General features: G+C 42.5%; 1 protein-coding gene across 4 annotated transcripts in view; it reads right to left on the bottom strand.

Moving 5' to 3' along the window:
- The window catches only part of TARS3 (threonyl-tRNA synthetase 3), a 52,010-nt gene that overhangs the window by 13,852 nt on the left and 10,732 nt on the right, over positions 1–27,426 (bottom strand). For 2 of the 4 annotated variants that reach the window (XR_010839867.1, XM_067030114.1), the window contains exons 5-14: positions 25,696–25,817; positions 23,988–24,105; positions 22,253–22,314; positions 19,504–19,582; positions 18,447–18,593; positions 17,539–17,637; positions 8,961–9,127; positions 6,914–7,076; positions 724–1,011; positions 440–577 (exon numbers count right to left, since the gene is read on the bottom strand). Coding sequence is in view for 2 of the 4 variants with exons in the window: in XM_067030114.1 (XP_066886215.1) it covers positions 440–577; positions 724–1,011; positions 6,914–7,076; positions 8,961–9,127; positions 17,539–17,637; positions 18,447–18,593; positions 19,504–19,582; positions 22,253–22,314; positions 23,988–24,105; positions 25,696–25,817 (1,383 nt within the window). In the remaining 2 variants the exon portion in view is untranslated. The remainder of the gene's footprint in view (positions 1–439; positions 578–723; positions 1,012–6,913; positions 7,077–8,960; positions 9,128–17,538; positions 17,638–18,446; positions 18,594–19,503; positions 19,583–22,252; positions 22,315–23,987; positions 24,106–25,695; positions 25,818–27,426) is intronic. The other 2 variants (XR_010839868.1, XM_067030116.1) reach the window with 1 other exon arrangement.

Genomic DNA, 27,426 nt, shown 5'->3' with positions numbered 1-27,426 from the left:
ACCAGGGCTCGAACCCATTTCCCCTGCATTGGCAGGCGGGTTCTTAACCACTGCGCCACCAGGGAAGCCCCCAAGAGAGGTTTGAGGTTAATCCAGCTCCAAGGAGCTGATGGACCTACATCAGTTCCAGTGGCAGAGGCCAAACCAGAGCTGCTGAAGAAGGAGCCAGGGAATTTCTTTAAAAACTTATGAAATTGGTTATTAGTGACCAGCACTGAAAAGAGTATAAATGAAAACCTGACATAAACTAAAGTGTGAAGCAAATGTAAGGTACTGCTCTTATCATTGTTTTGAAGAAAAATGGATTAACAACATTCTACAATGGGCACGTTTATCCCAGAACTTCCAATTTTAAATTTCCATTGCAAAGCATCGCATCCTCATGCAAGGTGTTTTCCATATTCACAAAAATGAAGGGTAACACTTTGTTTCTCCCTACCTTTTCAGCTTCATCCCATATCTCAACCTCCCCTAGAAAGTTCTCAGGTCTTGTTGACAAATTTAATTGAAAGGAGAAGCCAAATGTTGAGTAAACGGATTGCAAAAACTGCAAACACCCTTTTATTTCTTCTTCAATCTGAAATTAGAGCAAATGAAATACCTTAAATAACACCAAATTTAAACCTGTTTATGGCACTAAAAAACATTCTTTTTGTTAGATAGAAATAAAGCATGCTTTTACTATAGTCAGTAGCACTGTTCGGGTTGTTGTCTTTTCCTTACTCGAATATTCACGGGACGCCTGCCAGGTGCCAATGCACACAGGCTGCTGGAGGCCCCCATGGTCCAGCACAGGGCTGGGCAAAGACCCAGGCGACGGTACCTCTCCGTGCACAATGCCAAACAGGAGGAAGGGCGGCTGTCCAGAGGAAGTGATGGCCAAGCTGCAGCCAGAGGAGAGGTTAAGCGTTCTCCACGGAGGCAGGGCAGGAGCTCCCAGAGCAGAGGAAACACTGAGGGTGAAGACCCACAGGATGGAGGAGTGGGCCAGGGCAGGACAGCCGTGGGAAGCTGCACGTGACAGGACAGACGGCACAGAGAGAGCATGGCAGACAGTCAGGATGGAGGCTGGCCGGGGCCAGAGAAAATGAAGTGCTTTCAAGCCAGGGTAATGTCTGCACGTTTTAGCCTGAGAGCAATGGAGAACCAGTGGAGGTTTCAGCAGGGGACTAACACAGTTCAATGTGATTGTTTGAAGTACGGGAAAAAGACTGGCAAGACGAGAAGAGCAGCCCATTAGGAAGCTGTTGGGAGCCTTCAGGAGCAAGAGGATGGCAGCTTGAAACAGAAGCAGCTGGAATGCAGGGAATCAGATGCGTTTGCAGGATACCTGTCCTTTCGTTCACTAACAGATAGTAATTGCCTACATTGTCAGCACTGTGCTGGATACTGGGAATTCAGGAATGAATGAACTTATTCAAGAATAATATATTTTAAAAGAGTGATCAATAGGGCTTGTGATAAACTAGACATGAGAAGTGAAAACCAAAGGACACCTGGGTTCCTGGCCTGGGTCACGGAGAGGGTGCTGGTGCATCGCTGAGAGGAGGAGGACGTGGTGTGAAAGGCAGAAGAGGGGCCTACGCTGGGCCTGGCCAATGAGAGGGTGTTTGTGATGGCCAAGCAGACATATCCCCCAGCCCCTGGAGGGCTTGGAGCTCAGGGGGGACAGCTGAGATGCAGCAGAGGTTAGGAGAGGGACTGAAGCCAGAGAGCACAGGGTGAGAAAAGCAGGCCCGGGGCTGTGAGGCTGAGAGACGGCATCCTTAACAGGGAGAAAGACAGCACATCTAAATGCAGACGAGATGGGGCAGCAAAAACAGAGACGTAGAGAGAGGGGACAAGTAAGGATCTGCGTGTCACCAGGGATTAGGTTTTGGGATTTTCATCAGTGGAATCATGCAGCCCTTGCTCTTTTTTCTCTCTGGCTTTTTACACTCAGTAGAATTATTTCAAGATTCATTCAATAGATCATTCTTTTTTCTCGCTGAGTGGTTTTCCACTGTATGGATATACCACTGTTCCTTTATACACGCACCGGTCATTGGGCTGTTTCTATATTTCGGCTATTTCAAATAAAGTTGCTATGAACACATGTGCACAAGTCTTTGTACGGACATGTGCTTTCTTTTTCTCTTGGCAAAGGAAAAGGAGTAAGATGGCTGGGACATATGGTAGGTGTGTGCTTTACTTTAAAGAAAAAAATCATTAATTTACTTATTTGGCTGTGCTGGGTCTTAGTTGCAGCACACAGGATCTTCATTGCCGCATGTGTGATCTTCGTTGGGGTATGCAGGACCTTTAGTTGCAGCTTGCATGTGGGATATAGTTGCCTGACCAGAGATCGAACCCGTGCCCCCTGCTTTGGGAGTGTGGAGTCTTAACCACTGTGCCACCAGGGAAGTCTCTGCTTCACTTTTTAAGAAACTGCCAAACTGGTTTCCACAGTGACTGTGCTGTCTTCCATTTCCGCAACCAGTGAGTGAGAAGTCCATCCCTTCCACACTCCCAACATGTGTCAGAGTCAGCCTTTTACGTTTTAACCATTCTAGTTGGTGTAGAGGCAACTCCTTACGGTTTCAATCTTCATCTCCTTAGTGACTGATCATCTTGCACCCCCTTTTTTTTTTTTTTTTGTGGTAGGCGGGCCTCCCACTGTTGTGGTCTCTCCCCTTGCGGAGCACAGGCTCCGGACGCGCAGGCCCAGCGGCCATGGCTCACGGGCCCAGCCGCTCCGCGGCATGTGGGATCCTCCCGGACCGGGGCACGAACCCGTGTCCCCTGCATCGGCAGGCGGACTCTCAACCACTGCGCCACCAGGGAAGCACTGCACCCCTTATTCATGTCCTTCTTTGCCATCTGTATATCTCCTTAGATATGTATCTTCTTCTGTATATATTCTTTGACCATTTTAATGGTCAAATCTTTTTGCCCATTTTTTTAAAGTTTAACTTTTTGAGATTCACATGCATTTGTAAGAAATAAGACTGTTGTACCATTTACTCAGGTTTCCCCAGTGGTGACATAATTTTTGCCTCAACCGTCAAACACAACTCAGGAAACTGTGAGTTTTTCACAACTCTGAAAACTCTGAGAAAAAGGAAAAGGAAAAGGAATATTTATTGTATTTAACCATGTTTTACTTTTACAGTTGTTCTTTCTTCCTTCCTAACGTTCCAAGACTCTTCCTTTTATCATTTCCTTTCTCTTCAGAGAAATTCCTATAGCCATTCTTCTAAGGTAGGTCTAATGTCTTGATTTCACCTTCATTCCTTCCATAAAGACATTTTGTCTGCATATAGAATTTTGGGTTAACAGTTATTTCAGCATTTTGAAAATGCTGTGCCACTTCCTTCTGGCCTCTGTTTTATTTTGTTTTTGATAAGAAATCTTTAAAAAAAAATTTTTTTTCCTTAATGGTAAGATATCATTCCTTTCTCACTGCTTTCAAATTTTTTTCTTTTTCTTTAGCTTTGAGAAGTTTGGCTATAATGTGTCTTGGTGTGAATTTCTTTGGTTTATCCTATGTGGACTTTCTCAGCTAAAAATAGAGTTGCCATATGATTCCGCAATCCCACTCCTGGACAAATATCCAGAAAAGATGAAAACTCTAATTCAAAAATCCATGTAAGCTTATGTTTTTTGCCAAATTTGGCCAGTTTTCAGCCATTACCTCTTTGAGTACTTCTTCACCTCCACCCTACATTTCCAGAACTATTCCAGAACGCTGGTGACATAAATATTAGGCATTTTGTTATAGTCCCACTGGTCTCTGAGGTTCTGTTCATTTTTCTTTCAGTCTCTTTTCTGTTTTTCACATGGTGTCATTTCTACTGGTGTCTTCAGGTTCACTGATTCTTTTCTCTGTCTCCTCCATTCTGCTCAGGAATCCATCCACTGAATATTTTGGTTATTACATTTTTCAGTTCTAAAATTTCCATTTGGTTCTTCTATTTTCTGAGACTGTCTATTTTTTCATTTTTTCTAAATGTGCTTGTAATTGCTTATTAAAGCATTTTTATGATGTCTTCTTTAAGATCCTCATCAGGTAATTCTAATATCCCTGCCGTGTCCACATCAGTGCTCCTACCCTGCCCTTTGTCATTCAAGTTGAGATTTTCCTTGTTCTTGATGTGATGATTGATTTTTGATTTCTGAAATCTAGATATTTTGGATATTATGTTATAAGAATTTGGATTTTATTTAAACTCTTCATTTTAGCTGGTTTCTACTGACTCTGCTCCAACAGGGAGGGAGCAGTACTGCCTGGTTATTGCAAAGTAGGAGCAGATGTCTGGGTTTCACACTGGGGAACGCAAGGGAGGCAGAGGCTCCTCATTACCACTGGGTGAGTAGGAGTTCTGCACCTTAGTAGGTTTCCTCTAATAACACCTCAGCTGGGAGAGGCAGGGGTATCTTGGTACTGCTTCTCATGTGGCCTTTAGCAACCTCCAGGGTGCATGGCCTCATTACCATGGAGTGGTGGTAGAAGTTTTGTCTCTCCACTTAAGCAGGAAGTAGAAGAGGCACCTTGTGACTGCCAGGTGAGGGTGGAAGTCCAGGCTCCCACTTAGTCTCCACTGACATTACGGGGTGGGTGCGGGGAGATCCCTGTTAATGCCTGGCAGGGATGAGTAGAATTGGTATGATTTCTTCTTTAAGTGTTTGGTAGAATTCACTAGTGATTCCTTCTGCGCCTGGAGTTTTCTTTGTGGAAATGTTGTTAACTACCAATTCAATTTCTTTAATAAACACAGGACTACTCAGATTATCTATTTCTCCTTGAGTAAAGTTTCGTAGTTTGTGTTTTTCAAAGAATTTGTCCGTTTCATCTAATTTGTCAAATTTACTGGCATAAGCTTGTTCATAATATTGCCTTATTACCCTTTTAATATCTATAGGGTCTGTAGCAATGTCACTTCTCTCAGTCCTAATATATTTTTTTTCTTTTTCTTTCCTTTTTTTTGGCTGTGCCATGCAGCTCGTGGGATCTTAGTTCCCCGACCAGGGATCAAACCTGGGCCCCATGCAGTGAGAGTGCAGAATTCTAACCACTGGACCACCAGGGAAGTCCCCAGTCCTAATGTTTTTAATTAGTATCTTCTCTTTTTTCTCCAACAAGACTAAAGGTTTATGAATTTTGTTGATCTTCTAGGAGAACCAGCCTTTGGTTTTTATTGATATTGTGTTGTTCAAGGGTTAATTAGACAGTATTTTCTAATTTCCCTTTGATTTCTTATTTGACACATGGGTTATTTAGAAGTGTATGATTCACCTTCCAAATATTTAGAGATTTTCCAGATAGCTTTCTGCTATTGATTTCTACTTCAATTTCATTGCGGCCAGAGAACATATTTGGTATGAACTGAATCCCTTTAAATTTACTGAGAGTCATTTTATGGCCCAGAATATAGTCTACCTTGGTAAATGTTCTGTGTGTACTTTCAAAGAATGTGTACTCTGCTGTTATTGATTGGAGGGTTCTATAACTGTCTATTAGGTCAAACCATTTGATAGTGGTCCTTTGCATGACACTTTTAACTTGAATTAACATGAAAACCTGAAAAAGTAAACACTAACTTCTAGGCAATACTGAAAAACACACACATCCAAAATTCCACCAACTCCCTTAAAACAGTCCACTTAATGTACTGAAGTTAATAAAATTGGAGGAAACTTAAAAAAATAATAATAAATTTCATGTCAAGAAAAACAAACAACCCAATCAAAAAATGGCAGAAGACCTAAATAGACATTTATCCAAAGAAGACAGCAGGCACATGAAAAGATGCTCAACATCACTAATTATTAGAGAAATGAAAATCAAAACTACAATGAGGTATCACCTCACACTGGTCAGAATGGCCATCATCAAGAAGTCAACAAAATTATAAGTGTTAGAGAGTGTGCGGAAAATGAAACCCTCCTACACCATTGGCAGGAATGTAAGCTGGTGCAGTCACTATGGAGAACAGTATGAAGCTTCCTTAAAAAGCTAAAAATAGAGTTGCCATATGATTCCGCAATCCCACTCCTGGACAAATATCCAGAAAAGATGAAAACTCTAATTCAAAAAGATATATGCACCCCAATGTTCACAGCAGCACTATTTACAACAGCCAAGGCATGTAAGCAACATATGCATCCATGGACAGATGAATGGATAAAGAAGATGTGGTGTGTATACATATATATATATGTGTGTGTGTGTGCATATATATATATATGTGTGTATGTGTGTGTGTGTGTGTATACATATGCACACAATAGAATAGTACCCAGCTATAAAAGAGAATGAAATATTGCTATTTGCAGCAACATGGATTAACCTAGAGTTTATCATACTAAGTGAAGTAAGTCAGATAGAGAAAGACAAAAATCATGGTATCATTTATATGTGGAATCTAAAAAATGATACAAATGAACTTATTTACAAAACAGAAACAGACTCACAGACATAGAAAATAACTTATGGTTACCAAAGGGGAAAGGGAAGGGGGAGAATAAATTAGGAGTTTAGGATTAACTGACACACACTACTTTACAGATAGATAAAATAGATAAACAACAATGTGATTTATGTTCCCATGTATAATAGTAAAATTGTCTTTATTTTGATATCTGTCAGTGACTGATTGTTAAAAATTTTTAAATAGCATCAAACAGAACTTCGAATTTTCAGAGAATTATGTTCCTTTATAATAAAATAAATTATGTTCGAAAAAAACTTTTTCATGTCATGAGATTACTGATCTATGACCCAAATTAGAGAATCACAAAATGTTGGAGCTGATGGGCCCTCAGAGACTAGACTGAACAACACATTTCACAGCGACTCTGAAAGACTCAGCGATCTGTCCAAGGCAGCACACCGGACCTGTGCTGACCACGCCTCCCCCGTGTCCCCGTTTACCTGCTCCACAGTGCAGAAGATGTGAGCGTCATCCTGCTGGAAGCGCCTGACGCAGGTCAAGCCACTCAAAGTTCCTGATGGCTCATTCCTATGAAGAGCTCCAAAGTCAGCAAATCTAATAGGCATTTCCCTCCAAGATCGTGGACGATGGGCAAACATCAGACTAGAAAAGACACAATGGCACATAGCTTTTCCTTAGCATGGAAAAGATCATGTAATGATCTAGATGTTAATAAGGTACAGTTAAATGCCTCAGGATTTGTAAACACCTTATTCTGGTTCTTAGGTCACCAATTTTACAATTCTTCTCCCATGAATTAGTGAACCTTGAATTTACATCACTGCACACTCTGAGAAAGAACCCTCTTATCTTCTCCAGAATGCTGTTCCCTACTCTCATTCACCCAGGGAATATCCACTTACCATTTACAAGACATTTCAAAGGCTACTTCTTAGGTGAAGCAGCCCTGGACACTCCCCCAGAAGGGCTAGTCAGGCTTGCCTCAGGCTCCAAAAACAGCAGGAATTGCCATAATTTTGACACTGGTCTTGCTATTGTTATAACTGACTGTCTATGTATCTGTTCCTTCCCCACTCTGCTCGTGAGCTCCGGGGGGAAATGGATTACATCTGAATCACCTCTGCATTTCCAGCTCCCAGCACTGGAAACACTCGGCTAATGTTCTCTGTTGAATGAAAGGCCTCTCTTCTGCAGGAAGCACCCCTGGCTCCCATAACCCATCACCACTAGGCCAACTGTGGTCCTGCTCTTCCTTTTTCTGAGACATGAAAATTCAATATTACTTTCTCTACTTGTGTTCAGCTTTCTTCTAATTCTATTGAAATCACAGCTTCTACTGTTACCCAATGGGAAACTGAGTTAAGAAGTTGTTAATATAGATGTTTTAGAAAATGCAAAGCACTAGGTTAGCCTCCACCTTCTGTTTTTAAAAAGAGGTTATGGAATATTTACATAACAGTTTTTAGAAAATTAAAGATAAATATATATTTTTTACATGCTGTCATCATAAAGTTGAACTTCTTTCAGTCTTTACTGAAAAGGGCAAAGAGCTTTCTTCAATGTTCAGAGGTTTGTTTTAAGTAGTTACCTTCTAAGGTAAATTTACCTGAAACTATGTAGTTGATGATACAAAACTACAAGAGTTGGGATATTTTCTTGTGGAGAATTGTATCTGTTCACTTCCAGTTGTAAAATATGCTACTCTTACAAGGTTATATTTGCATACCATGCAACTTTATGATAATTACATTCTTTCACAAACTCTAAGACAACCTTGATTGTAAGATGTACCATTATTATTATTTTTTTTTTGCGGTACGCGGGCCTCTCACTCTTGTGGCCTCTCCCGTTGCGGAGCACAGGCTCTGGACGCACAGGCTCAGCGGCCACGGCTCACAGGCCCGGCCGCTCTGCAGCATGTGGGATCATCCCAGACTGGGGCACAAACCCATGTCCCCTGCATCGGCAGGTGGACTCTCAACCACTGCGCCACCAGGGAAGCCCTGTACCATTATTTTATACATCACTAAGAAAGAAAATAACCATTAATTAAATTATGGCATAATGTTAAGATACCAACTATAAGATGCATCCCAATTTCAGGGGTAAAGCCATCTTAGAATCAATGAAATCCAGTCATTTATTTTGACCTCACTGTTCTTGTTACAATCAACCCAAATAGTATGTAAGAACTAGATGTTCTGCAAATATGTGTATTTGAAGTGTATTATTAGGAAGAGAAATATTACAATAATTTATAAAGTTGATATGTAACATTATCCTCTGAGAAGCACAAAATACTAAATGGTTTCCAGCTAACATCCCACACCTGTCAAAGAGCAAACATATTTTTAAAAGTAAATTTATTCTCCAGAATGAAATAACTTGGTAAAGATGATTTCTAACCACAAGTCTTCAGATTAAAGGAATCACTTAGTTCCAAAAAGCAAATAATATTAAAGACTAATTGTGAGGAAGTCTGCTATGCGTTTATAGGTACAGATCTGCTTCACTTTTAATACTCACCAGTGCCCCGGACAATTCATGGGCTTAAGGGCAAAAGTGTCCTTGTCAATGTCAAAGGTGAACATGTTGTCACTGCAATGCTGCCAGTGTCCAGAGGTTTCCCAGAGCTTACTGCTGTACACGTTGGGGGAGAGCACCTCCATGAAGCTGCGTTGGTGGTACTCCTCCTAAAAGAGACGCACACACAAAGTTAAAATCTACTGGGACAGGTCACAACTCCAGGCAAATAACACTGTGAACAAAGATTTTTAAATTCAGGATTATGTCTTACATTAATTCATGGTTAATATGCCCTTGGCTTTAAGGGTGGTACTTTATGGATCATGAAAGAAAGATTAGTGTATGCTCAGTATAATTTTCACATTAAGTATATTTATTTTATAGTATAATAGTATATAGTGTATAATGTTTTAATTCTTTAAGAATTAGTAATTGAAATACAATATATATAAACTTTTTGTAACTACAAACTCCCAAATCCTTGTACATTCCAGATAAACAGCAGGAGGTTTTTTTTTCTATTACTTAAGAGGTAGAATAATTTTATAACTCAATAAGCCTCTGAGTGCCATGTTAATTTACAGTTTTGACCCATTTAGTTTTAAATAGAAATAAAGCTGGGAATTTGAATTTGTAATATTTTAAGTGGTTGTTATCTACTGAGTCATGAGCTGGCTTTGCTCCCTCCCTATCAATTAACAGCTTCCCTCATTCCATCACTGGGGTCAGGAAAAGGGAGTCTTGTTTTCAAGCAGAGTTCTTCTTTTACTTTAACTCTGCTTTTTTTTTCTTCAAGTTATCAATCTGATGATCTTTGTTCAGTGTTTCTTAGAGTTTCAACATATGTTAATCATTTAATGGGCATCTGGTACAAACCTAGATCACCATATTTTAGCTAAGTAAAAATATATTTTTTATACAATTAAAAAATATAAAGCATACTATTTCAAAATTACTACAAAGAACAGTTTTGCATCACGGATAGGGATATATTATTTGTTGCTCTTCAGCTGAGCATCTTTTCAGTCCAGTTGTGAAGAGCCTGGGTCTCAGCTATCCAGTAAGCTTCTTTACTTAACCTCTGTTTTTACCAAATCGGAAAATTTCAACAAAATTATAGGTCACTATGAATGGCAGTAATTATTTAGTGGTAAGTCAGATGGCTCCATATACTCAGATTAAACAATGTCCCAGCTACTTCCCTGGTGGCACAGTGGTTAAGAATCCGCCTGCCAATGTAGGGGACAGGAGTTCGAGCCCTGGACGAGGAAGATCCCACATGCCACGGAGCAACTAAGCCCGTGCACCATACATCTACTGAGCCTGCATGCCACAACTACTGAAGCCCACGCGCCTAGAGCCCGTGCTCTGCAACAAGAGAAGCCACCGCAATGAGAAGCCTGCGCACCGCAACAAAGAGTAGCCCTCGCTCGCCACAACTAGAAAAAGCCCACGTGCAACAATGAAAATCCAACACAGTTCAAAATCAAATAAATAAATTTAAAAACAAACAAAAAACAAGGTCCCAGAAATTAAAGGGGTTTTTGTGTTTTGGTTTCTTTTTACTAGAGGTTACTTTTAAAGCTAAGCTCAGGAGATACTAATTGATAGATTTTTTTTAACCCACTCTGGACACAATCATGTTAGGAATTTGTTTTGTTGAGGTGTTTGGAAACGATTTTAAACTATGCCCTATGAGGGCAAGTGTCATTATGTTTGCAACTTATTTTATGCAGTTTAGCAAAAAACAACTGCTACATTTATACATAAAATGTATACATATATTGCATGTATACCACCTTATCTCTGTATATTATATGTGTGTAATATATTGGTTTGTCTCTCTCACATGCACATACATGTCAGAGAGAGAGAAAGCAAATTGGCAAACTTAACAATTGATGAATCTAGATGAAGGATACATGTATGCTCACTGTACTGCACTTTAACTTTTCTGTAGATTTGAACTTTTCAAAAGAAAAAGTTGGGGAAAAATATATCTGAATCCATATCATCAATTTCTTTCTCTAAAGAGTAAAGAAAATCAAGTCTGAGAAAGCAAAGTCATGATGACTGAGCAGTCTATAGCTCAGTCTGATCTGAAGAAATCCTGAAGGCTTATTCTGAAGATTAAAAAGCATATTTCAGGGCTTCCCTGGTGGCGCAGTGGTTGAGAATCCGCCTGCCGATGCAGGGGACACGGGTTCGTGCCCCGGTCCGGGAAGATCCCACATGCCGCGGAGCGGCTGGGCCCGTGAGCCATGGCCGCTGAGCCTGCGCGTCCGGAGCCTGTGCTTCGCAACGGGAGAGGCCACAACAGTGAGAGGCCCGCGTATAACAAAAAAAAAAAAAAAAAAAAAAAAAAAGCATATTTCATCCCTGAAGTAATAACTTCATACCATAGAAGGTACTGAATCTCCACCTGCACCTGTGATTTGGCCACCGGAAATAGCACCTAAATATCAGTGCATAGAGAAATTCTCTTAAGTAATTTTTCATTATAAACACTAAAGTGATTCCACTTAAACAGATCCTTTCCAAAATCACACTAAAATACCAGAGTTTTAATAAAAGCATAAATCTACAAGGCCAAAGAGAAAAAGGAGAGGAGACGACAGCTATATACTTAAGAATCTGGAAAGCAGATGAGCAACAGCCTCAGCAGATCTGGGAAAGCTGAAACTTCACGGGAGAATCCCAGAAACAAGACTATTCTGGCTGGATATAGATTTCATGGCTTCGCATTTTTAAGGTATTGCTCTTGTTTTCTATATTTTAGGGTTTCCATTGAAAATTTCATTTCTTTTATGACTAATGATGTTTAGCATTTTTTGTGTGTTTTTTCTGCTGTTTCCATTAACAAAATCAAATATCTAGGGATAAATCTGATGAAAGATGTGTTAAGACCTCTAAAGTAGCAATAACAAAATACTGCTGAGGTTAAATAAAGATCTAAATGAGTTGACAAGATTTACATATTTATGGATTGTTAAACTCAATATTGTTGTCATTATCTGCAAATTAATCTAGAGATTGAATGTAATTCCAATCAAAATCTCAGCAGTGTTTTTTTCTTTTAGGAAATTGACAATCTTCTTGTAAAAGTTATATGGAAATGCAGACAATAGCCAAAATAATCCTGAAGAAAAATAATAAAATTAATGAACTTAAACTACTGACACCAAGACTTAAAATACAGTTACAGTAATCAAAGTGGTGTGGTACCGATGCAAGGCCAAACAAAGGGATCAGAAGAACAGAATAAATACCCGGAAAAAATATATATGTGATGAATTGGTTTAGGACAAAGATTCTCCCACAGTAATAAATGGTACTGAAGTTACTGGATAAGCACAGAACCTCAAAATGAATCCAAGGTAAATCATAGCCTTAAGTGTGAAAGCAAACAAGTTTTTAAACAGAACAAAGAAAAATAGCTTCATGACTCTGAAGTTGGCAAAGATTTCTTAAATAGGACGTGAAAAATACTAAGCAGGAAAGAAAAAGTAATAAACTGGACTTCATTAAACATAAAAAGTGTTGGTCCAAACACATCATTAAAAAATAAATCAAGAAGCCACAGACTGAAAAAATATATTTATTACATATATTTAACTAAGGATTCAGATTCAGAATATAGAAAAAATTCCTACAAATCAATAATAAAAAGACAACCCAAACTTTTAAATGGGCAAAATATTTAAACAGGAGCTTCACAAAAGAGAACATCCAAGTGGCCAATAAGCATATGAAAAGATTCTCAATATCCATCAGGGACATGCAAGATAATGCCATTATACCAAGTGTTAAAAAAGAAATAACAAGCCCCAAATGGGGTCACTTACCCCCAGGACAGGAAACCAAGACAGTTTCAACCCCCCCACAAGAGATGTGACCTTTATAACAGCCTATCTGAAATGTCCTGATCAGCACTGGTGAGGTAACTGCCTGAGACAGACCCTGCTGTTCCTCCCCCAGTAGAAGACAGACTGCCTGAAATATAATCCTTTCTTTTCATTTGCTAACACCTTCTCGCCCCCTCCCCTCCTTCTACCTATAAAAACCTTCCATTTCGTACAACCCCTCCTACTGTTGCTGATTCTTGAATTTCTGAATAAAGCCAATTAGTTCTTCAAATTTACTTGGCTGAATTTTGTTTTTAACAGTGTAGAAGAATTAAATAGTCATATATTCCTAGAAGGAGTAGTAAGTGGTTCAATTACATAAAAACTGTTCAGCATTTTCTTAAAAAGTTTGTCATTACTTCCTCAGGATCTAGCAATTCTACTCCCAAGTAAATACCCAAGAGAAGTGGGTTCTTGGGAGTACCGAAGACATGATCAAGAATGTTCACAGTAGCTTCATATGTAATAGCCCCAAACTGGAAACAACCTACATGTGCATCTACAGGAGAATAAATAAACAGATTGTACTATAGTAATAAAATGGGATAAATCAAAATACACACAACTTGGATGAATCTCACACATTAAGTTGAACAAAAGAAGCCAGAAACACAATAGTGAATACTACGATTCCATGTTATGAAGTTTAAAACCAGGGACAATTTATCTATGGTAACCAAAATCAGCATAGAGATGATCTCAGGGAAGTGGAGGGGAGGGGAGGCAGGTACCAACCGGGAAGAGACCCAAGAGGACACATGACACGGTGGAAGGTTCTTGGACTTGATTTGAGTGTGGCTGGTAGATGTGCACACATGAAATGCTTCAGATTTGTCCACTTTGATGAATATAACATATTTCAATCAGTAGCCTCCCTCCGAATGCGGTAATATTGTTAAGGAACCTTTGACCGAAACCACCCGCCTTGGCCAGGCACTATGATAACCGCTTGCCTGTGTTGTCTCACAGCAGGAGGTCCTTAAAAAGAACACAGTGTTGCCACCGAAAACTAATGGGGAAAATTCGGGGGGGCTGAAAGGAGAAGGGAGGAGACGCCAGCCCATAATATGTCGTGCCAACCTCCCAGAAACCCTCGTGTTGGAATCCATCTTGGCTGAGAGATGCACATGCCACCAGGAAGGACCCCGAGTCACCAAATATGGGCCAATCAAGATGATTGGCCAGAGACAACCTGAAACTAACCCCATCACCATGAAACCCGAGACTTTGAGCCACGTGGAGAGCAGTCCTCCTGGGTTCCCTTACCCTACTGCTCTCTGCCCAGGCGTCCCTTCCCAATAAAATCTCCTGCTTTGTCAACACATGTGTCTCCTTGGACAATTCATTTCCAAGTGTTAGCCAAGAGCCTGTTCTTGGGCTCTGGAAGGGGTTCCCCTTCCTGCGACAACATAAGGGACCTAATGCAAGAACCACCCCGATGAGCCTAACACTTGGAACCATGAAAGATAAGTTTTAATCAGCAGTTTTATGCTACTCAGTTTCAAGATCGTTTTCTAGGCTGCGATAGAACAGACAACCAGGACAGAATGTGCACTGGCCATGGGTGCTGCTGCACCAGTAACCCTAAAACAGGGGGCTGTGGCTTTAGGGCCAAGTGGTGGGCAGAGCTAGAAGGGCCTTAAAGAAACTGTCTGTGACGAGCTGAACACTAATAGGGAGGAGAATGTTACTGGAAGTTTAAGAAAAGAGGACCCTTGTTAGGTAGTGCCAGAGATTTGGTAACCCTGTCACCTCAGGTAACATGGAAAACAGAAAGGGTACCCAAAGAACTCACAGACTTAGCTGGGGGTGTCTGGGCAGAATGTGGAAAGGGACAGCGGACTTCTAACTGCCTGTGACGAAATACAAGAAGACAGAAACTAGAGAGAGCACTATTACGTTTCTGAGACAAATTTAGAGGAAATACAAAGGTGGCAGGACCTACCTGATTCAAAAATAAAACTTTCTCACCCTCAGACCCTTATCAGCAAGAGAGTCACAAGACTCTTGAGGACAAAGGTAAAATCTTAAGAGTGCGGTTGTCTGCCCTTTGCAAAGATCTCGGAATGAGCTGAGTACCCAATGGGGCTTTAAGAGTCTTAGGACTGCGCTTTGTACACTCAGTTAAAGATGAGGCTTTTACATTTTTAAGTGTCATCTCCCAGCAGCCTCCCAGGCAGCCCTGGGTAGGGAAGAATCTGTCCCAGAAAGAGACACAGGGATGGCTTTTATCTAAGCATTGATTATAAACACTGTATGTAAAAGTGCCCCCCACACTCTTAAAGGAACTGTACTAGCTGGGATTGAAAGGGACAGAGGCAGCACGAAAAGAAATGAGGTCTCTGGACCCCAACCTCCACAGAAGGAATCAGGCTGGGGACACTGAGAAAGCTGCTCAGAGGTCCACACAGGCAGGGAGGCTGACTCAGAACCAAAGCCCGGAGGAAAGAGAACCGAGTCCTGAATAACAAGCGTTTTCTGACCTTGGAGCAGGGAAGACAGGTGGGAATCAGGGTTCCGACAGATCACCGACATCAGCACCTCCTTCTGCGCCCATCCCTTCCTGAGTGGGAATGTCCCCGGCCTCCTACCCCTCCATCATCATTTTATAATGTGGCGGGGTTGGGGGAGTGGGGTGGCCCACAGGTAACCTGTCTCTTTAGTCCACAGGTTCTTACACTGATGGGAACTCTACATGAGGGACTACACCTAAGAAGCCTCCTCTGCACCGAGATGAGTTACTAGCTTCTATGCTGATGTGGTAACCAGAGGAGACTCGGCAGACGTTTTACTCAGCACTTAAAACACATTCAAAGGGCAGAGCTGATTATCCTCCAGCCTTTGGGGGCTGAAGACATAAAGAGCCACCAGACGCTCAGCTGGAAGCCCTGGGGGCCAGGACCTGGACACAAGCACAGCTTGTGTCCCATCCAAACCAAGCCCAGTTCTGACTGAGCTCAGTCTCTGCACTGAGGGCTTCATCTTCCGTCTAGGTGACGGGTAACTGCTCAAGTGGAAGAAAACATCACCCGGAGCCTCTGCAGGTATGTTTACATACAATATCCAGCATAGAATAGAAAATGATCAGCTGTGGAAAGAGGCAAGACTGCATACCAGGAAACCAGGAGAAGGCAAAGTCTCTGAGAGGTTTTTCTTTTTTGCATGGAAAGGCCGATTTCCTCAGATACGGATATCTGGGGGTTCAAAGTTCTTCACCTCATCTGTGTCTGCCAACCATTCCCCTTCGAAGCCTCAGAGACCCCCGTCCTTCCCACCAATGCCCTTACCTCAGCGGAAGAGACCACTGGGCTTACGTATGTAAATGACTGTACAGTACTGCAACCCGTACGATCAGGCCTTGGGCCTGATCATCAGCCATGTCTGTCTTGCATCTATAAAAGATTCTTTTAAGGCCACCATAGAGGCATCCTATTTATTCTCCACATATTCCACCTCCAACCCAGGGAGTTCAAGGTGCCAAGGGGCTGTGCTGATTTTCCAGAAAAGACAGCACACCCCAAACAGCAGCTGTGATGGCCATTACCACCTGGTGAAGTCTGACACCCTTCAAAGAGTCTTCAGGTCTTACCTCCCTGCTCTCTGATCTCCTCCCATCGCTAAGCAGTGGCCAATTCCTGTGGAAGGCATGCAGCCCACAGAGGTCAGCCTCCAGGCACACAGCCGAGAAGAGAAGGAAGGAAAGCGAGTCAGAGAGTAACCAATACAGGCCGCGGCACTGCGTAAGGTGGTCCCCTCAACAAGAGGGACAAGCAAGGAAGAGGAAGACATGGGTCAGGGGAGAGGGGACTCAGCACAGGAAAGACAGGAGGGGAGTAGCCAGGGTGATGATGAAAAGAAGGCCTAAGACATCAGTTGTCAAGAATCTTAGCAGCAAGTCAATTCTGGAGGGAGAGGACCAAATTTGAAGAAAAAAAATTTACTTAGAGATTACCTGAATCATCAGAATACACTGCAAGGAGTTTCAGAGTTTTGATAGAAAGTTGAGGATGAATTAGTGATGGGCACATAGAAAACTGAGGAAACGAAAGTTTTAGGTAATTATTAATTACAGGAAAGACACAGAAAGAACAGAAAGGAAAAGTAATCCTAGTAGTCTGCCTGGGTCACCTCTGAACAACATCTACATACTCCTAATGAAGACTTTCTACTCTATGAACTTGTCCTATTGTACAAGTAGCTATTTTACAAAATTGTTTTTTCACTCTTTGCTCTGGAGCTGCCAAATCACCCAGGAGTCACATAATAAACAATGGCGGGGGGCACCAGTGGTCCAGGGATCACATCCTGAGAAGCAATGATACTTCACAGTTTAGCATGCTATGCCACACAGAACCCTTCCTCCTTCCTTCTCTCAGGGGGAGTTCCACACTTGGTCTGAAGTTTATCTTAGTATCCTACATGCTCTAGAAACTTACATGGACAAGAGGTACATTTAACGAAGTCCAAGGATAAAAGTAAATATTTAGGGAAAATACAAATTGTTTCAATGTTTTTAGTTGAAGGCACAATGTGGCATTTCTCTTTGAGGTTCAAAATTCTTATTATTATTAAAATAAAATTAATGGAAATGCTTGGTCATTTTATGATGAGAGAAAATAGTAAAATGTAAAATGGAGTTGAATAAGTATAGAATATTTTAAAAATTAACTTACTCGTATGAAATCCATAAGTGTATTATAAATGAACGCTCCTCTGGGAAGAAAGAAACAGCTTCCAGGACTCAGATCATGGAAGAAGAAAAGTTCTTGTTCCTAGATTAAAACAATAATTGCATTTCATTTTCACTGTCGTTGCATAACATTTACTGTATACAAATGATACACTAGGAATAAAACATATACTCAGTTATTTCTGATTCTAATATTGACATTCCAAAGTCCCTCAATACTGTACTTGAATCTAACTACATGTAACAGCACATGTAAAATTACAACTCATATTTATGGTTACTTAGCTTTAAACTTGTCTTTTATTTCACCTAGTATTTACTGCTGATTTCCTCCTCGGCACCTTGGAGTACGGATCTCACGGGGAGACATGGCTGGAGGTGGGCTCTGAGTGACGTGACATTAGCATGGCCGTCATGCCGAGAGCCCATCCTGGTGGCCACCACCACCCAGTGTTCGTCCTCATGCCACCCTGCACGCTACCCAGCAGAGCCGAGGACATGGAGCTCCACAGCGAGTACCTGGCCTGTCATGTAACAGCTCCTACGTGGCAGGACTGAGAGTTAAACCCAGGTCTGCCTTCTTGCAGATCTTCTTTGTTTCTGCTCTGCTTCCCAAATACAAAGTATATTATCAAGTATACACAATTCTTTAAAAAATTATTTTTATATCATGATAAAAATGAAAGGTGCAATTGTTTAAATCTAATAAAAAAATACAAGAAGGAAAGAGGTTAGAAGACATTGGGGTAGGAGCGTGAAAGAACTCAGCAGCAAACCATGAGCACCAGCAAAATAGAAGACAGGAGAGGAGGAGAAGAAATGTTAGTTTTAAGACACCCTAGTTCTGAGACACGGTCGCAGGCCAGCTCAGCAGCGCTCAGCGCGGCGCACCTTCCCAATCCTCTTGTGATCCTGGGTCTTGGCCTCCTCCTGCAGCTTCTCCCAGGCTGTCATCATCTGGTCATCAGGAAAGGATATCCCGTAGACCCTCTGCAGCGTTTCCATTTCAGGGTTATCCTCCCAATATGTTGAGGAATTCTAAACATCAGATGAGATTTGGGTAAACACACCAAACCCTTGGTTACAAATAAAACTGCTCTGAAATATGTACAGCTGGTTCATACGAGGGGCCTGAGCTACTGTGGACTTTGGTATCAGCTGGGTATCCTGGAACCACTGCCCCATGGATGCCAAGGAATGACTATATACAATTCCTCACCCTAACATCAGCATAGCTTACTTAAAGATGAGTTTTTGTAGAATTGGAATCTTAAATTGTTTCTAACTAAACCTTTCCAGCCCAAATTACACCATTAGTCAGTAAATTATGTAGTCAGTCTGCTGTGGATTCTAGGGATGAAAAGTGAGAAAGAAAGTGTGGAAATGAGGGAAGGCCAAGCACCGAGTGCATCACACAGGAGAGGGCAGCGGACGAAGAGGTGTGGGGACATGAAGGTCAGCCTTGCTGACTGTCATCACCCTTCCTCCACCTGTGAGAAAACCAAGGCCTGGGAAGGGCAGGACGGTGATGTCAGTCTCAGGCCTCTTGACTCCAGAGCGTGTTTTCTGCATCATACCACTCTATCCCTTTTTTTCCTCCTTTCCCTACAGTACGTTATTCTCACATGCAGATAAACATTCCTGTTCACATTAGGGCAATTCAAGAAAACAATAGTATGCAGAACAATATTTTAATATAGATGAAAAAGAAATGCACTGTAATACCTATAGTAAGGTTAAATGATAAACAATTAAAGGCTACATATAATGTTCTAATTACCAAAATTCTAAAAAATTATATTATTTTTAGAAGCCCATATAAAAATCAAATATGAATGTGTAGTATTTCTAAGAGGCATGGTGTTCAGGTTATAAAAGATATTATTGAACTACTGTCTTATCTAGTTCATCTTAAGTTTACTATATTAAGAAAAAAGTCAATCCTTACCTTGAAAATTTTTATCGCTTTAATTTTTCCAGTGTGTCTTACATGGGGGCCTTTACAAAGGTCAACTAGTGGACCACACCTGTAATGAAATATTTAAAACATGCCCAGGCACAATTATAGCTTTTGGGACTATTCATTAGAAACCATGTTCTATGTTTTGGGGCAATGTTTAATTTAGGAACAACTTAATTTAAATTAATTTTTAATTTAAGGAGCAGGAAAGAGGGGATTCACCTAGTCGCAGATCCCAGCCTTCCCTCCTTGGCTCACATTCAAAAGCCACAGAATCCTTGGAAAGAAACTATGCAGACAGAGACACCACTTTTCATTGTCACACCCTAAGGCTCCTAAAAACCTTCACTGTCTTAAAATCAGATAGCCATTTCCCTGTTCTACACTAATTTTCAAAACCAAAATTATATGACAGTTATAAAAAATGCATTAAGTTGATATCTTACATTAAAAATAAACTTCACTAAACCCACAGAACACACAGCACCAACAGTGAAGCATGCTATAAGCATCAGTGTAGATGGATTGTAACTCATTTCCCACCTCTGGAGGGTAATCTTGACCATGGGTAAGTTGTGCATATATGGGGGCAAGGGTGGATGGGAACTCTCTGCATCTTCTAAATTTTGCTGCAAACCTAAACGGCTCTAAAAAATAAAGTCTACTTAAAAAGTAAATAAATTCAATGGTTTTTGTTTGTTTGTTTTTAGGCCCCCTGACTTCATGACAAAATGTCCAATTGTCTCTTGGTTTAGAAAAACAGCATACTGACTTAACAACGTAAATCTCAGGCAAAGGTTTAGATCAGAGACAACACCGCTATTAAAGCACACGGGGCTGCAGCTGGGGACTCGCCTGCACCTATAATGAACAAGGGACCACCAAACCCTAACAAGCGCAGACTTTTCTCCAAGTACAGAAACATTAACAGAGTTAAGATACCAATAATGTGGGTCTGAGGGAAGGTGACTTAACATAACCAATTTAAGGAAAATTTAGTAAAGAAAGTTGTTCCTTAACTATTCCAACCAATTTTAAGTATTTTTAAAGTTCATTGGTTAAAAAGTTAAAAATTACAATGAATACATAAAGTGACTGGATTATTCATCAAAGTACAATGAAGCTTTAAACATGAAAACATCATTTCTCTGAATGACCAGGCTTTAAGGTATTGTTCTCTGTCCAAGATGGAGGTTGTAGGTCAGTGCTCAGAGAAATGGAAAAAAATGCCTGATAAGCATGAAAGACTTTAATAAGCTAATCTTTAAATAATTCCATAGAAAAAAAGTCATTTCTTTTCAAAAAATTAAATACAAGACATTCCAATTGATAGAATAAGCATCAATGTTGATCTAAGTTAAAAAAAAAAACAACCAAAATGTCAAGTATTAAAAGACAGAAATTTAAAACTTAACATACCTTTTCAATTTCTTCATTTATTTTTAAACTTTAAAATGATTATACTGACACTTATTTGTATTATAGGTAATAAATAAAAAATCTTATCAGGTCATTGGAGAGCAGCAAAAATAAGGTAAGCATGGTATCCACCTACAGCATAAAATGGCCATGTGTTCATATTATCATTTAAGAAATGCACTGTGGGGACTTCCCTGGTGGTGCAGTGGTTGAGAATCCACCTGCCAATGCAGGGGACACAGGTTTGAGCCCTGGTCCGGGAAGATCCCACATGCCATGGAGCAATTAAGCCCGTGCACCACAACTACTGAGCCTGCGCTCTAGAGCCCGTGAGTCACAACTACTGAGCTTGCGTGCCACTACTACTGAAGCCCACACACCTAGAGCCCGTGCTCCGCAACGAGAAGCCACCACAGTGAGAAGCCCACACATGGCAACGAAGAGTAGCCCCTGCTCGCCGCAACTAGAGAAAGCCCACGTGCAGCAATGAAGACCCAACACAGCCTAAAATAAATAAATTTATTTTTTTAAAAAAGAAATGCACTGTGCACCGCTGTGCATAAAGGGGGTATAATTTTACTCACAGTACAATTAAGTCAAAGAACCATGGTACTTGAGTGTGGAAAGGAAGTTCCCTGTGGAGGATATTTGTGGTCATACTTATACAGGGACCAGGTCTTCTCCGATGGGACCGTGAAGGTCACAGGCAGCCAGAGAGCAGGCCACACAGGAACAGAGACGAGCAGTACCCACAAGGCAGCTGAACAAGTGGCCAGTAAAAGGGGTTGGGAGCCTAATGCCCAGCAAAACTAAGTAGATTGGGTAGCAGCTCCCGCTGGCCTCTGCTTCCCACCACTTCTTGTCTCACTGTGAGTCCAGCTGACGCCTGGGGAGTAACGCTCTTGGACCCCAAGCAGTAGAGAGCGTGGTCAGAGGCAGAGAATCACTGCTGGAGGAGACGGCCCATGACAGCTCCCACCGCCCCTCAATAAGAATGTGGGAGGACAAACAGAATTCCCTTCCCTAACAGTCCCCCAAAATGTGAGGCCCTGAGAACACAGTCTTATCCACAGGGAGAAAGAGGTTGCTACAGCTAACATCCAGAAAACAGAATGTGGGTTTTTAGTACCATCCTGGTAAACACAAATGAGAAAATAACAATTCCCCTTTGGTGATAACATTTTAGAGTCCCCACCTATAGTAGTACCATACCAACCATGCAAATTTACAAACAGACCACCCACCAAAGACAGACTTGCTACTGTTAATGCCTTCAGATGTATCACTGCGCAGTGTTTAAAATTCACGCACACTTTACCTGTAAACTGTGGTAGTTGGCATGTTAATCTCCTTCAGGATGCGGCATTTAAATTTATTGTACTACAAAGAAAAATATATTTACATGTTATCACACAAAATGTTTAAGTGGGAAAAAATGTTATAAGCATTAGTGTAGATGGATTGTAACTCATTTCTCACCTCTGGAGGGTAATCTTGACCATGGGGAAGTTGTGCATATATGGGGGCAAGGGTGGATGGGAACTCTCTGCATCTTCTGTGTTTTCAACACACACTGAATGGGCATCTGCTATGTTCTAGGTGCTGAGACTGTGGGGATACAAAGAGCTGAGAGCCCAGAGCTGTGCCATGCAGGAGCTTACTGAGCATTTGAAATACAACTGATCTGAAATGAGGTGCACCACAAGGGCAAAACACTGGATTTCAGAGGCATAATGTGAAAAGAAGAAAATAAAATAGCTCACTAATTACTTTTTATGTTGGTTACATGTTGAAGCAATATTTTTGATTTATTGGGTTAAATAAAGTGTTATAAAAATTAATTTCATCTTTCTTTTGCTTTTAAAAGGTGGCTACCAGAAAATTTAAGATGACATATGTGGCTCAGATTTGTGGATCTCATTATTGGACAGCACTGTTCTTGAAGATTCCAATTTTAACTACATGAAGTAAATAAAATTCTGAAGACTTGTAAAAATTTAAAAAGGGAACCCTCCTGTGCTGTTGGTGGGAAATGTAAATTGATACAGCCACGATGGAGAACAGTATGGAGGTTCCTTAAGAAACTAAAAATAGAGCTACCATATGACCCAGCAATCCCACTCCTGGGCATATACCCAGAGAAAATCATAATTCAAAAAGATACATGTACCAAAATGTTCACTGCAGCACTATTTACAATAGCCAGGACATGGAAGCAAACTAAATGTCCACTGACAGATGAATGGATAAAGAAGATGTGGCACATATATACAATGGAATATTACTCAGCCATAAAAAGGAACAAAATTGAGTTATTTGTAGTGAGGTGGATGGACGTAGAATCTGTCATACAGAGTGAAGTAAGTCAGAAAGAGAAAAACAAATACCGTATGCTAACGCTTATACATGGAATTTTTAAAAGCGGTACTGATGAACCTAGTGGCAGCGCAAGAATAAAGACGCAGGTGTAGAGAATGGACTTGAGGGCACAGCGGGGGGCGGGGGGAAGCTGGGATGAAGTGAGAGAGTGGCATGGACATATATACACTACCAAATGTAAAATAGATAGCTAGTGGGAAGCAGCCGCATAGCACAGGGAGATCAGCTCGGTGCTTTCTGACCACCTAGAGGGGTGGGATAGGGAGGGTGGGAGGGAGGCTCAAGAGGGAGGGGACATGGGGATATATGTATACATATAGCTGATTCACTTTGTTGAACAGTAGAAAATAACACAACATTGTAAAGCATTTTTACTCCAATAAAGATGTGAAAAAAAAAATTAGCAGAAAACCCCAAACAAAAGAGGAAAACCCAGAATTTTATATGGTATTATACATACTGTTGAATTCAATAGCTGGAGCACTAACAACACTCAGAATTAATCAGATTTATAAAACACACATATGAAACTATTCACCCGGCCCTTCACCTACCTATGTCTGCATTAAAAATTCAACCTACCAGTCTGGAACAATTTGGTGAGCAGTGGCCAATTATTTGTTAAAACCAGTCATCTGTGTTAAATATCATTCACGTTCCCGGCACGAAATCACCTTAAAAAGGTCCAGCAGGGCCTCCTTGCTGACTTCCAACCTTTCGAAAGGCTGCTGCTCTTTGATGATGGCCTTGCACGCACTCTCCAGTGCTGGCAGCTCTGTGCTGGACACGGCCCTGCAGGGAAAAGCAGCGAGAACCAGCACAGATTTCTCAGACATGACCTTAGACCTGTGGCCTTTGTCACCAGCTGACTAGCCTTCTACATCAAGGAACGTGGTACTTTACTGTCCAGGACTTCAGAGGGTCAGTCATCCTTTCACAGAGCAGGTAACCCTACTTCTCAAAGAGGGAGACGGAGGCATCAGCTGATGAACTGCCCTCGGTTCTCTGAACAGCCCCGTTGGACACTCCCCATCTGGACCGCAAGCTCCTCCGGGGCCTGATCATCTGGGCAGTTTTCCTCATTCTTCACACGTTTACGTTTTTGTTCAAAAGCGTAGTGTGGAGTGTGCGCCATGCCCCTGCCCTAGACCAGGAGATCCAGGCTGCGAGAAAGCTCTGAGAGCGTGAGCTGCAGGTCAGCCAGCCTCCACAGGGGAGCCCCGGCTCCTCTCAGGAACCCGTCTGTGCTCACACCCCTCCAGGTGGTGTGGGCCACCTGCATTCCTCAAACAAGCCACACACACCCCAACCCAGGGCTGTCCCACAGAGGCCTGGGACGTTCTTCCCCCACCAGCCTCAGAGCTCGCTCCCTCTCTCCCTCCGTCCCACCCCTGCTTCAAGGTTACTGAGCTCTCAGCTGACCGGCTGCCTGCTCAGGCCCCCACCTCCCCTTCACAGCCCTCACCACCTCATCACCTCCGACAGCAGACGGCTGCATGTCTGTCTATGTCTGTCTCCCCCATCCAGACTTCTCAGCCCACGAGGACAGGCTGATCTGTCCAGTGTGGAGTCAGCAGCACCAAGCCCGGAGCACACAGGAGGCGTCAACACATCCTGCGGAATGACTCCGGGGTGGCGGGGGTGTCCAAACAGGGGACTACGCTGGACAGGCTGGGAGCAGGAGCTGCAGAGTGCCAGGCGCTCGGTTAGGGAGGGGTCACTTTGGCAGCGTGGAGGTGGCAGATGGTGGGAAAATGTACCACGGTCGTCCAGGCAAGGACGCTGGGGGTCTATGTTAAGGCAGAAGGTGGGGGAGAACTACTTAGGGGATAAAACTGGCAGAACTGGCTGGAGTGACTGGGGCGGGGGTAGGGGGTGGCAAGGAGCAGGGTGGGCTTAGGAGGACCCTCAGGTTTGGGTTTGAGAACTGGTGGTTTCCTTAAGGGTGATGAGGGATATGGAGAAGGAGGTGGGCCGGGGCTGGGCCTGCTGCTCATGATTTCAAGCACAGATCTACTTGAGGAACATGAGGCCGCTGCAAACCAGCCCCTCTGGCACCAGCTGTGGGACATGTGTGGCTGGGGTGGACAGCGCCCTTGACTGTCATGGCGCAGAGCTGAACTATATGCTCTCCAGGGATTAACCCTACAACTCTGGTCCGAATTAGTAGTTTGCCCCAGCCAAGTCTCAGGTTACATAAATAACGTATCACATCCTTCTCAAGAAAAGAAAGAAAACAATTTGAGAAATTACCCTTGAATCTAAACTCATAAAAGATAATACTGTTCATAAATGGTGACCTAATCTATAATCACATTCTGCGATAGGTATTCACTACACTAATGTATAACCACTATAAACACATGCACTCAGAGGCGTTACCTGTCTTCGAGGAACATGTCGTAGTAGAACCCGCAGTCGGTGGGTGGCCCGCAGCACAGGAGGCCCCCGTAGTGGAGCTCCAGGGCTTCCCCGAGGACGTGGGCACTGGAGTGCCAGTACACCTGCAGGCAGGACAGAGGCCGTGGCCACGACCACGGGTCATGGGAAGCCATCAGGCAGACAAGAGGACAAGCGAGCACGTGAATACAGTGTTAAGGGGACAGACACTGGGACACAAGGCAGCATCAATCTCTGGCGACTGCTGGTGAGAGATGCTTCCTGAGCCCTCCCTGGAATCCCCAGAAGCCGGCTGCTTGGTTCTAACGTGCAGCTGCTGCTCTGTATGGCACTGAAGCCCAGCTCCTAAACCACTTCCTTCTGTGCCCTGACCACCAAGCAGAGCAGCCGCCCAGAGTCGGTCCAGGCCCAGCGCAGAGGAACGCCAGGGAGTGCCGGGCATGGGCCCCCTTCCTTCTCCTCTGGGAAGCCTCTCTGAGTCAGATCCGAGGCCACAGCGGCTGCTCATGACATCACTCACGTTAACAAGATTCTGCGTCTACACAGCAGTCTTCATGTGCTGAATAGCACGTGGCTGTGGAAGTCTGAAAGATAACTCCAGACAGAGGGGTCACTGAGGACTGTCTGCTGGCTGCCGGGGTCCCCTGGGCAGGGTGTACATTAATTAATTCACTGCAGTCCAAGGGCCAGTCATTAGCTCTACAAGTTCAGAAAGTTGATTGGGTTTTGAATTACCAAGGAATCAATGGTTTATGGATACATTAAAACCAACCAGTCACCAAATATCAATAAATATAGATGCCAAAGGAACAAGACAATCGAGTCCTCTGGCAGCACTTTCCTTAATTAAATAGGAAACAAACTGCAATTAGAAAGCTGTCTGAGATAATAAACCGGAGTAGAGGGAATTAGCTGATTGAGCAGGCTCTGTGCAATCCCAACCGCGGCACCAGGCCTAGAGGGTCAGTCCTTGGGGCAGAGCCCTCTGCTTGGGATGGTAGAGGATGGCAGGCTGGCTGCCAGCGTCAGCCCAAGTACCTTCTTTGGTGCATTGTGCACACCTGGAAATTGCCTGAGCCAAACACCGTGTTAGGTGCTGGAGACACAAAAGAGAAAGAAATGTGAGCCGCTGGCCTCATGCGGTTTGCAGCCTAGTGGGGGAGAGGGCAGGCAACAAACCTCTAAGTGCATCAACGCAAGATGAGAAGTGTATTTAAGAGAAGATGAATAGGGCACTGTAATCAAGAATCACAGCGGAGGCCCTGTATTCACAGCGTGGTTAGGGTTGGGGGGATGTACCACAAAGCAGCTTGAGGAATGCTGACAGGTAAGAACAGGCCAGCGACCATGCAGGCCTTGGAGAGGGATTTGAGTTTTATTCTAATGCAGTAGGATGTATTAAAAGGTTTTAAGCAGAAAATAAATGATTGAATTTACATTTAAAACATAGTGCATCACAGAACTAGCAGCTTGGGTTCTTACATATATCTGGTTTTGTTTACACCTCAGATAAGTACCTTGTTTACACCTCAGATAAGTACCTATGTTTCCTGAGCATGAGGTCCCAGCAGCACATCGCTGACTGCTCCTGGGACTTCGGCAAAGATTTAGAGCAGAACGAATACCCACATACATTCTCCTGCTGGACAGCATGCTTGCAAAAGGAAATATCTATTAGATATATTTTAAACTTGAAAGCTCTACCATTTTATA

Source organism: Kogia breviceps, chromosome 3 (assembly GCF_026419965.1).
Source record: "Kogia breviceps isolate mKogBre1 chromosome 3, mKogBre1 haplotype 1, whole genome shotgun sequence".
NCBI classification, from domain to species: Eukaryota; Metazoa; Chordata; class Mammalia; order Artiodactyla; family Physeteridae; genus Kogia; species Kogia breviceps.
This window is presented reverse-complemented; position numbering and strand designations above follow the sequence as displayed.